This window comes from Schistosoma mansoni, chromosome 2, assembly GCF_000237925.1.
Source record: "Schistosoma mansoni strain Puerto Rico chromosome 2, complete genome".
Lineage (NCBI taxonomy): Eukaryota > Metazoa > Platyhelminthes > Trematoda > Strigeidida > Schistosomatidae > Schistosoma > Schistosoma mansoni.
The window spans coordinates 22,790,005-22,802,463 of record NC_031496.1 but is presented as its reverse complement, the minus strand read 5'-3'; the positions used below and the strand labels follow the sequence as shown (position 1 = coordinate 22,802,463).

At 36.2% G+C, this 12,459-nt stretch overlaps 2 protein-coding genes across 2 annotated transcripts; one reads left to right on the top strand and one right to left on the bottom strand.

The window, feature by feature from the left end:
* Positions 1–1,311: 1,311 nt before the first annotated feature.
* On the bottom strand, positions 1,312–1,875 carry Smp_089870 (putative histone H2A). Its single transcript, XM_018796115.1, has one exon. It carries the CDS (start codon positions 1,795–1,797, stop codon positions 1,420–1,422), a length of 378 nt encoding a protein of 125 aa, XP_018650360.1. The 5' UTR covers positions 1,798–1,875; the 3' UTR covers positions 1,312–1,419.
* Positions 1,876–3,423: 1,548 nt separating this feature from the next.
* Positions 3,424–3,889, top strand: Smp_089860 (putative histone H3). Its single transcript, XM_018796114.1, has one exon. It carries the CDS (start codon positions 3,448–3,450, stop codon positions 3,856–3,858), a length of 411 nt encoding a protein of 136 aa, XP_018650359.1. The 5' UTR covers positions 3,424–3,447; the 3' UTR covers positions 3,859–3,889.
* The last annotated feature ends 8,570 nt before the right edge of the window (positions 3,890–12,459 follow it).

Genomic DNA, 12,459 nt, shown 5'->3' with positions numbered 1-12,459 from the left:
ATTAGAAGGGGTTATTCATTTAGAATATAAACTGGAAAGTATTGTCAACTTAATTCAAATTGTATAATTAGATTCAAATGTAGAAGTAAATGACCTACTTCCCTGATTCTAAAAGAGCTTGAGAAATTATTATTCCTATAAAAATTTAATTTTCTCTAGACTGTTTCATTTCTCTACCAAAGTTGACTTGATGTATAATTTATTTATTTAGTCTACAACTTAAGGGTTTCTAATTAATGATTCCGATAAAACTTAATACTGATTCACTTGATAATATCACTTATGACCAGTAAATTCCTAATTTCACCATAACCAGACATAAGACACTGTGCAGCTAAAGTAATTTATCATAGATAAATAATATATCATATGCCTTACAACTTTTTTAGATTGTTGATTATAAGCACAGTTTTCATACACATAGTTGTTTATTTGTACTCAATATCATACTTTCCTGTGCTGCTATTATCGAATTACATAAATACTAAGTTGCTTAAGACCGACTGACTGAAAATACTTCAGTGGACTCCTCATGTATAATAAAAGTAGTTTAAACCACTGAATCCAGTTATGGACAGAATTCAACTGCATTAATTATACTTTGAGTACAACAAATATAAACAAATATTTCAGGTAATCTAATTCGTTAGGTCAATAAATTACTAAATAAATGTTATATGTCTTTGCCTGGTAGGACATTTATATTGTCCAGATTGGTCTAAGGAGAGAATTCCTTGTAAAACTGTTGGCTTAAAAGACTCCGCAAACTTTAGAGAGAAGGAAAAACGTTCTTCAACAGCAGTCTAAAGTCTGAGAAAACGAAGAAGATTCCATAGCATTTTCTATAATAGGATATGAAACATTAAATCATATTTCCTTTTGACCACAATAAATCCTTCATGACTTGAAGCATGACAAAACATAATACCTGCTCATAAATACACCAAGTGACAACTGATCTGAATTAAATCAAATCGTTAGTCCAACAACAGTTAATTCCGACCAGTAATATGGACAATTTATATCCACTGAATAAATACCTCTGCATATCAGCTTTCGACTGAGTGACGTTTCAAAAGATGGGTGTTGAGCTTTGATCTCACAAGCATGTTAATGTATCGAACAGTTACACCGGGTAACACAAACATCTTTTAGAGACGTCCAACCAGAGACAATATCGAGGCAGTTTTATAACTAATGAAACGGACCCAATACTAATATCTCGTTTTCTGCTGTATTTTAAACCCTACATTTTGTTTTCGTCTAACTACAGGGGCTACATATCCAGTACGAAAACCCAATATTTACATTAAAAATTCTATCGTTTTTTATATTTACACATTTACTTTATTTATTGTTTGCTCAAAATTAAATTACTGTGAAACGAGTTAATGAGTGTATAAACTCACAAATGTCTTCTTATGTTTTTGGTTTTTCAGCTTTCTTAGGAAGAAGTACAGCTTGAATATTTGGCAAAACTCCACCTTGTGCTATTGTAACTCCACCCAATAATTTGTTTAATTCTTCATCATTTCTTATAGCTAATTGTAGATGACGAGGAATAATACGTGTCTTCTTATTGTCTCTTGCTGCATTGCCAGCTAATTCCAACACTTCAGCAGCTAGATATTCTAGAACGGCTGCTAAATAAACTGGAGCACCAGCTCCAACACGTTCAGCATAATTGCCCTTTCTCAGGAGTCTATGAACACGACCAACAGGGAATTGTAATCCAGCACGAGCAGATCGACTTTTTGCCCTAGCGCGTGTCTTACCACCTTTTCCTCGTCCGCTCATGATACCGCGTTAAGTATATTTATTTAGTTAATCTCTAGTATAAAGAAAATAAACACCAGTGCTATTGTTGTCAAGGCCCATGAGCTATTGATCGAAAAAACATAGATTATTTAATTTCAGTCAATTTATTATAATCCGATTGGCCATTAACTAGATATCGTGGATAGACATTCAATATACATTCCATTACCTACAGATGTAGTATTGATTTTCTTTATGATCACGATATCTATGGCTGTCTGTTTTCTAGTAGTCGATACAATTAAACATTAATCGTAGTGGTAGATAGACATTCACTTGCTTGTGTCAGTTAACTTTTTCAAGAGGGCAACGTTGGACGATCTCGTCAAAAGGTTTTTCTAATAGCTGTATTGTATATCCTGGTTCATTTTCAATTACGATTTAATCTCAACAGTTATTGTACTTAATGATTTTCATTAATCCTTCCAAGGAATCACATCAACAGTCACTATGATGTAATCTGAGCTGTGTAGCATATCATGATAGGATCAGGTATATGGATGAAGTGTCAATGTTACTTGCATGATTAATTGTTATACGTTTCGGACACAAATACTTTACTTGCCGTGTATGATGGGATAGATCTGATTTATAACTCGACGCACATGAAAAAAGTAAGACAGTGGGTGAACATTTATCTACGCACCAACAATAGATCATGTGTTTCGCAATAGACATTACTTATGCTTCGTGATCTCAGGTAAATTTATTATTCAGGTGGTATAAATATTAAATACTAAAGAAACAAATTGGGTAGGAAATTCCAGTGGATACCAACGGATTTTTATAGACTAATGCTTTATCTTACCACATACATTGCGCGTCATATGTGGTTTGATACTCACGTACAAAAAGTGCAATTTTAATTTAACAGACTGAGTTATCATGAACTTCATTTTGTTAAGGAACACATAAGAATTGCTATTGTGGAAACTACATCACAAAAATAGTACCAGTTATTAACGGTCCTATCTCTAATTATACATTCTGACAAAAACCTTCATGTAAAACGAATTCGTGAATAAGGAATGGATGGTAATGAGATCTCTAAAATACCAAGCATAAAATTGCGTTTTGCATGACCTAGCAGAGACAACTAGGATGAGAAAAGGGACTGTCTGTCTTTATCAGTATTACATAAAAACCAGTTTGACAATATGGTCAGAATATACAGTTAATATCATGCATATACAAATCGCATTCATCATGACTGAATAGTTGCGTAGATCCCGCATACATAGACATATCAACCAGTCTGTCACTCAGGGTATCAATCGTGAGTAAAACAAAATATATGCTGCGTTATCGGTCTATGCAATTAATGCTAGATTCTACGCTATTCATATCGCTGATTGGAACACCACCAGTCTGAAATCTATCACAACACACAATATTAGTGATCAAGCGATAGGTTAATAATTATCAAGGCTGAATGAAGCAGACATGCATGTCTAGGTCATTATGAAGTAATGGACCAATGGGGAAGTGAAAGACTCTGACATCAAATAGAAATGACACAAGGTCCATTAACACAATTCTCTCAGTGCTGATTGGTCAATATATGTCCCAATAGTATATATAAAGATAATGTTCGTGTAGCTCTCCGTCATCGTCTCTTGGTGTTTCAGTATGGCACGAACTAAACAGACTGCTCGCAAATCAACGGGAGGTAAGGCACCTCGTAAGCAGCTGGCCACCAAGGCTGCACGTAAGAGTGCACCGGCTACCGGGGGCGTGAAGAAGCCACACAGATACCGACCAGGTACAGTTGCCCTTCGAGAGATCCGTCGTTACCAGAAGAGCACCGAACTTCTGATTCGTAAACTTCCATTCCAGCGTTTGGTCCGAGAAATCGCTCAAGACTTCAAGACCGATCTACGATTTCAGAGCTCAGCCGTGTCTGCTCTTCAGGAAGCTAGCGAGGCCTACTTGGTTGGACTATTCGAGGACACCAACTTATGCGCAATCCATGCTAAACGTGTCACCATCATGCCGAAGGATATCCAACTGGCTCGACGTATCCGCGGTGAACGAGCCTAAATATTGTATAAACAGAGGGAACCCAGAGAACGATGTAAAGGCCCTTTTCAGGGCCACAAAAATTTGATTTTCGCTTCTTTCTCTGTGTTCGCTAGGTGACCCAGTCAGTCGTGCGTTTAGGGTTCAAATATGTTCTGGAGGTACAATGTAACCTGATAACCAGTTTGTATTGCAGGGAGACGCGTACTAGTTAGACTTCTCGACGATGTCTGTCTAGCTGGGTAGATAAGCTACATGTGCGACTAAGGGTTGTTTCTACGCTTGTTTCCCGCGTCAAGTAGTGACTTCCGTGGTAAGAGGGTAACACTGACAGTAAACGTATTAGCGCGCGGAGGGCTGCCAGGAGTTTAAAAGTGTAAAGTCCTATCGCTTTGCTTGGCTAACACGGTCACATCTTTGTCTAAATATAATAGTTCGATACGTTGTGGCATTACTTTTGCACAACTTCGGCAGGTTATTAATGTGAGAGACCTTCTATGGCTCAATCGCCTACGGGGACTACAACGTCTCCTTAGATAGGTAGGTGACCGTTGGGTGAAGCGGTTGTAGCATAACGCCCAAAACTGACATGGCAAGGTGCGGGACACTAGAGTGGTTCTGAGCTAATGTGGTATAGTGTTAACAATTCTGTTACATGAGGATAACCAGTTGAGTAGTATGCAATTTAGTTCAGATCTGGGTGTGGTGGTACTCGTCGCATATATATCTCGACAGCTTCTAACTGTTGATCATTAAAAAGGCGTTCAGTCAGGTCGGTCCTGATGTCTAATAGCAATGTAAGCATCGAAATTGGTAACTTCGATTGACATTTAACGTGGCAGCTATCTTTGAATACACTTAGTAGTCTTTTAAGCGTAATCAAATTACTGGAAACTAGTCATTCTTGGTCGAATTTTTCAAGACCGGTCGGCTACCTATATATAGGTAAAAGTTAGGAACGAAAAGCATTTATGAAGTGGTAAGTCTGTAACATAAATCAGAAAGCTATGCAAAGACCCTTTGCAGAAACACTACAAAGGGATTACCTTATCAAGTCTGGACTTGTTGACCTCAAATAAATTGAGCATTACGATCACTACATTTGTGTATTTCTTTGATGGTACGTCTTTCGATTTCACACTGACCGTTTTCATTCTCGTTTTATCAGTTATGGTCGTTTGGTTATAGGCTTCGCATTGTTAATATCAACCAAATTTTCTGTACGTCATTGTATCTAGGATTAAAACTATCACTATGGAATATCAAGGCAAAATACTAAGAATACTGATGTAAGATCATGACAAGTATTGCAAAAGAGAACAAAGATGACATGACAAATTAAACAAATATCTACGGCTAGCTTCCAATCCAATACATTGGTACGCCTGAGGGTGAGGAGAGTCCGCTCTTTCTCGAAATACTCTCACATCGTCGCACGTATACAGCCACTGCAAGGGAAGTCCTACTCACGGTGGGATGTTCGCCTAATTGAGAGGACGAAAAGTGAATGTCAGGAGCCCTAACTGGCTTGGTGGATACGGAGGATCCACCTAAAGGAGTTGGAAGAGCCTGACTCTAACCCATTGGTGCACATGTGCCCCAATATCCTGACTTAGCGAAAAGCGTATGAGCCTATTGTTGGCCACCGGCTACCATGGGACTGCATCTCCTAACATTGCTCAATTGCCTTGTGGACTAAACCAGCCCTTACAAAATTCAAATGACGCAGTGTGGCGCAATTATATTGCTTGTACCAATGTGCGTATGTTTAAATAAATAAATAGATGTTTACTGAAAGCCCCGCCCCCTTGCACAATTGTAGGATCACATTTTTAGAACAAAGAAGCTAGACATAAATCCCTAATTTTCAGCAACTATTTAGTTGAGTCAATCCATGAAGTGAAACAATTACAACTAGTCTCCGTAAACTGCATTGTTAATTATTTTCCATTCACAACTATCACTTGAGTAACCTTCATCATTATTCTGATTGACTCATTAATGGCCGTAGTCGATTTAATATTATACACATCTGCGTGTAAACACAAGTATATGCTCACGTACGCATCTACTTCTAATCGGAATAATAATTTCTGTAAACTACACTTAATCATTTTTTAAAACAACCAGTCCGGTCCATTTCGTATAATTTGGTTAGACACGTTAGGAGTTCTTTGTTCCCAAACCTATAAATTATTCACACAATGGTCTACTGATCGATATGATAAACAACGCACCCCTACTTTGTGACACATATTCATGTTTCATGAAAACAAAGGGTGTGACAAAGAGCGGATCCACATCTGTGTTTTTTTATCAAAAAATTCTGGATTAGTGTTTTTCGACGGTCAAGGTCATTTGTTGAATTGCCTTAGTATGACTCATTATGCGGTCTTAAGGTTTATTGCATATGGACAGAAAATACCAATGAATTTAATTTCCCTTACTTTATACTTTTGTCTGTCCTATAATTTTTAGGCTCAGATGATTCGGTAAAAGCTCACGTTAGGGAATTTAGATCATAGTCAGTGAGGTGGTTCAATATAAGCAGTTTCTGAGAGTGAAAATATTGACAATGATTCGTCATTGAATTCAATTAATCTATGTATTCTAGTTGCTCGTCCTAACATACTGTTTTGCAAGGACTAATATCGAAATTTCAGAGATTAGTTTCACAATTGTTTGGCCCCGAATTTATGGGATGAAGTTATATATTGTACATGTGTACAACTCAGCTATTGTGATGCTAATTATTTTACATATTTTTGATTACTGGCTATTTCCTTTAGAAAACTTTGACCAAGCAGTTGAGCGAAACGTTAAATTTACTCCTGATTTCAATCATTGAGGTCGTTACGAGTATAGTTTCTGTTTCGAAATCTTAGTACTATGTTTTTCATTTATTCTCAATGTTATTTACACACAGGGAAATACTTATAGATTTTAAATTGTCACGTTTTAGTCTTTGGATTTTCTGAAGCTCTAATCTATTTAGTATACTTAAAAACGTTTACATTAACATTAAACATATCTTGATTACAACGATCTTAGTTGAGTGGCCAGTATGCCCAAAGTTGATTTCGCTGATGCATTATATGGTTCAGTAAAAATTTTTTCTCATGCTCAACAAATTAATACACCGTTTAGATGAATCATTGGACAATCCATTGGCTTGTGGTATGTTTTACTATAATTAACCTTGATTTTCGCAACTTATTGTCTCATTAGACAAAGCATATAATTGATCGAATGAAGGGAATTTCCCTCTTCACAGTATCATATATGCTTATTTTGAATAGTATTGCAGGTCGTTGTAGATCTCATATGGTTAATATATTATCGTCTCGGTTATTCCTTACTCATTGCCTAATCATCTGGCTTGTCCTTTTAGCAACGATATAAATAACTCAATAGATTGTTAACAGAACATATTCATACTTTCAGAGTAATCACCGCTTTAGTGAATACCAATATTTTTTGAAGAACTAATAGAGACACATTAATTGTTAGTTATGTACTAAGTACAAGTGCTAGTCTATAATATCTACGAGTGGTAATTGTCGGTCAAGATAAACAACGAATTTGCGTCTACGTTTCAAAGAGTGAGTCTTCGAGACATAACATTCATATTCTTCAATAGTGTTAAATTATGTTGTTGTATTTGGAGAATTTTCTATGTATAAAATAGCAACTTGATAATATGATAAAATCTCTCCAATATTATTTATTACAATAAAGTCTGCAACCAAATGCATCGTAAATTCTTTATTGTGCTCTTTAACCATCGCATTCATCTGACTAATTATTGTTCGAGGACTATTTCCACCAGACATCAATTACGGCAAAGAAACAACTGATATCCATGAAGCGCTAGAAAAACTGTTTCGTCTTATTTTGAAACTACGCAGATGAATTTCGAAATAAGAATAAAGGATAATGACTATTAGTCTAGAGGTTTTGTACTAAATCTCAAAATGATAATAATAACGCTGCTTACAACACCAACTAATACATTCACTTTATCTTGCTTCCAATCTATGTATATAAAGTGCATTAATTTGGAGAAAAATGTTTCACTAGTTTGGTCCTTCAGTAGACTAGTAATAAAAAAGAGGATCCTTTTATATGAATAAATTTAGTTTAGGTCGAATTTAATTAAGTTGTCAATATTATTAGCTATAACAACCAAGAGAGCTCCGTCCCCATTACTGGCGGTGTGCTAAATATGCGCGTTGCCATTTACTCATATACATAATCATTTCATCGAGTGCTTTCTAAGGTTAAATTATGGGAGAGAAATTAACCAATAATAGGAATCTGTGACAGCTTTACTATTGGCCCATTTTGATGGCTATCTACAGTCTTGCACAAGTGAATATTCAAAATTATCCTCTATAGACAATAATTTCAACATTTTTATCTCGATTTAAGTGCATTCCATATTAATGAATTCTGAAAATGGACTTGATACATGTTACAGCACTATTTCTGGTAGAGAGCGCATTGTAAAGGATAATATATGCTGTCGAGATTTGTTAAGTAGCTGAAAAAATAGTGAAATTACGGTTGATGTAAGTTTCGACAATTTGGACAAGGTTTTTAGAGATTTTATCGAATAGATTAAATAAATTACGCCAAAGTTCTCCGGCTGTAACAAAGGTTAAAGTGAATAGGATTTCGAAAATCCAACTATATGATCAATGAGTACTTTGAATTAGTCATCTTCAATTTTGATGAATGTGTGAGTTGCTGTGATCAAAGCAGCATTACATCAGCATCAGAGAGATGATTGGAGTACTTAACTACGTTGAATTCATTCAGATAGAATCTAGGACAATGATGGAAATATCATAAAGGAACCAGATAAAGAAGTTATTTAGTTTCATATTCCATAATAAGCCAAGTTGGATCATTTATAGTCCAAAAGCATTTAAACAGCTTAATTTATCTTATGTAATTAATTGAAATATTTTTTTTTATTAATATCACGAACGAACCTAAGTTGGAAAAACACTGAGAATCCCGAAGCATTAGAAAGGCATTTTTCTTGGTGTGGGATTTTCGTGGAGTGAGCTTGCACGACACTGCAGCCAGGAATCGAACGCAGGACCTTCAGCTTCGCGCAAGAACACTTGGCCACTAGACCACCACATAGGTTTTCAAGGGTCAGTCAGATAAAACGTAGGATCAGGCACACATACACATCGGTCCAAGTTGCCATACCTCATTAGCACAACAATATTAACATCGAATTCATAGAAGTAGTTAGTTTAGTGGTGGTAATGTATAAAAGAAAGGTTGTACATAAGGATATAGTACAGGGAGAAAGACAGATATTAAGTAGCTTCAATCTCAAGGTTTAAGGGAAGATAAGGAGTGTATACTCATGCGTCATTGTGATCGATTCTGAGCCATGTCACCCACAGTCTCCGGCCATTGGGCGGACCCCAACCAAGGTTTTCAAGGGGTGTCCAAAATAGATTGAGTTCGTGATATTAATGAAATGTAATAGCTTAAGGATATTTAAAAATCAGAATCCATTGCTTTTGTTATATCCTCGATTGGTGAGCTCGACGTAATCCAGTATTCTGAAGACCGCTCCATGGACTTGTTTTTCTTTCGATATCAAGTTACCGTATTTCTATCTACTTAGTGTGTTCTCGTAGTTTTATAACATTTGTAACCTTGTCGTGAAATAAAATACACACGAAGTGAAAATGACCGCACTCCACTGGAAATGTTCTTCGTGTTCAGTAACATCGACGTTGTATTTTTGTTCATTAGTGTGCTGGTAAATGTCGGACGAGCTGCTTTATATGCATATTGTTATATATATTTTTTAGAGAAAATACTTTTATCCAAGTTATCCGATTCATGCGCTAATCCATTTTAAATTATTTTTATCCGGATTTCCGCTTTTACGTAACCCCACAGCCTTTTCTGTGTATATCACAGACGTTTACAAAATGTTTTTTCCAAAACGCACTCATGTCTTTCTTCTTTAGTTTCGAGCTCGAAAAGAAAAGAAAAACAGCAATCTTACACTTCTAACTTATTTAGACGGGTAAAAGTCAATGGTCGTACAGTTGCAAATTCAGCTCTCTCCCTAAAACTAAGAAATCTGAAATTTAATAATTTCGAGAAGTGATTGGTTTGCAGCACCATACAAATAGATCATAAATATGAAAACGTATTTGCATTGACAGTTGAGCGTCTAGACACATGTTGCAAATGCAGTAAAGAATAACTGAATTGAATTAATCTTACCAATCATATTGAAAACAATATCTTTAGTAAAACGGTACGGTAGATATACGAATATTATTCATTATTCGGACGTATAGATTGAGCGCCGAGTATAGAGAAAACATAATTTGTGGAAATTATATATGAAATAATTTCAGAGATTGATGTCAATATCTGAATATGATTAGATGAGCATTCAGTACAGATTTAATTTGTTTGCTAAAAGTTATACAGTCTTTGACAACTTTGGTCATTAGTTATTCTGAAGAGGTCGAGACAAGTTTGCTGAGCGAAACACTGAGGTACAGTAGATAATTATTAAACAAAATAGTGCACATCGAGTAATTCGTATTAAACATGGTATCAGAGAAAGCTTTCGACAAACAAACCATAAGAGCACAGGCATATACTACATATCGTCAAAATAATTCCAAGGGTACATTAACTAGCTACATAATTCTACTGATCGACACCTTTAATGATCTTATATTGCTTTCCCTCACATTGTTCTTAGCTATTCACTATAACATTTCACATAAGACTTAGCTGTCATATGGAGAGTAATACGTGACTTTACTTTTTTTCTGATTACTTTTTGCTCATTTAATTCATTGGCGATCATGTATCTTTCACTAAACTCAGAGAAATATTTGGTAATAACTAATATATCCTGCATAATCTAAGGGTTTTCCCCAGCTTAAAAAATTCTCGTATACAAAGCAACCAAGCTGCAGTTATACGAAGCATCCATAGACTCAAAGATTCAACTTATAGAAACCTAAATGAAGACAAATGGATTGTGTTAATTTTAAAATTGCAGAGTATAACTCCAGGTCACGAACAGACAACATTGAACTCAGGTCTTCAGTGGCTAATCCAGACATTAATATATCCCAACTGTGTATATTGACACATGCTTGCTAGCTCAGTTATTCAAAACGTACAGCCTGGTTCGCATTTACATCAGTCCAAGTGGCCATACTCTAACAGCACAGTGACATACCAGAACGGTAAATGTGCAAGGTTAACATATTTCTTCAGACAAGCTGGCAGACAACCTCACTATCACAATAGTCGCATGCCAAACTAAGGTCAACGACAACTATTTCCGTAGGTCAAATAGTATATCTGTATCCCAGAACATCCTGGAGGGTGAATATTTAATCTATACATAAGAATCAAAGCCTAAATCTAGCCTGACTCTTTATGGTATGCTATTTATAAAGGCAATTTCAAAGTTGTATTTAGGTTAATATGAAGGATATTATACTACTGAAGAGACTGAGAAGATAGCAAGTGAGACCATTCAAATGAGTTTCTCTTCAGCCCCAGATTTTAGTTAGGGTTTCAGTTTACCTAAATGGTAAAACTGCACCACTAACCCGAAAAATTCCAGGGGTTGGTTCATCAGCACTGGTAACTCTCCCTAGCTTTAGACTACTTATGCCCTTTCCAATCTCACTTAAAGTTGGATCAGGATGAAGTGAATAGTAACCCAATATTGGTTTCCTTGATAAGTCTGGATAGTTGCCTACTGTTATCTATCGCTGATGTCTTTTCCGTCTCCTACTTGCGCTACATCCCACTGCTTACGATTATTGCATAGGTTTCCTATCAGCCTACTTCTAAGCTGTTTCCACTGCTTATTGTGTTCGGAGCCAGGCGAGATGAGTTTCCGAGCAATTATTAGCTCTGTAGACCCCGCTGAAATCCACTTCCCCTCCATAACCTTTTGTTTCAAGTTACTTACTAGTAGATATCATCGGCATTTCCAAAGCTGATTGCACACACTAAATAAACGTTATTCAAAGCCATATGCAAACAAATAGGCCATTACAGTCGATAAATTATATCAGAGACAAAATCACCAAAGTACAATATCTCCCCACCGCTCATTGCCCACAAAACATTTGCAGAATAAATTCGGAATCACGACAACGCACTTTCCAGCAATTGCAACGACTTGAGGGTTAAATACTCAGAAACAAAGAAAACCCAAGTCTGGCTAGGTGAAGTAGAATGCACCCACGTGTGACGATTCACAGTCACACAGGAACTATTCATACCAAACACCAACAGACTCGGGTCTTCAATGCTTGATTGAAACGTTGATATTTCCCGACTGTGTATACGGATACATACACGCAAGCTTAGAGACTAATCTCACCATTCCATCCGTAAAAGCAATAAGCATAGAACAACCAGTTTTTAGTCATTACTCCAACCAAAGACAACAATAACTAGGAACCACATCGTGCCAGATATCCCTATAAGTATTACAATATTATGTCTGTATAGTGCAATCAGCTAACTGATTCAACTAATAAGCTATGCATACGCCGAGTGGTTCATAACCAATAATCGCAACAATCGCCA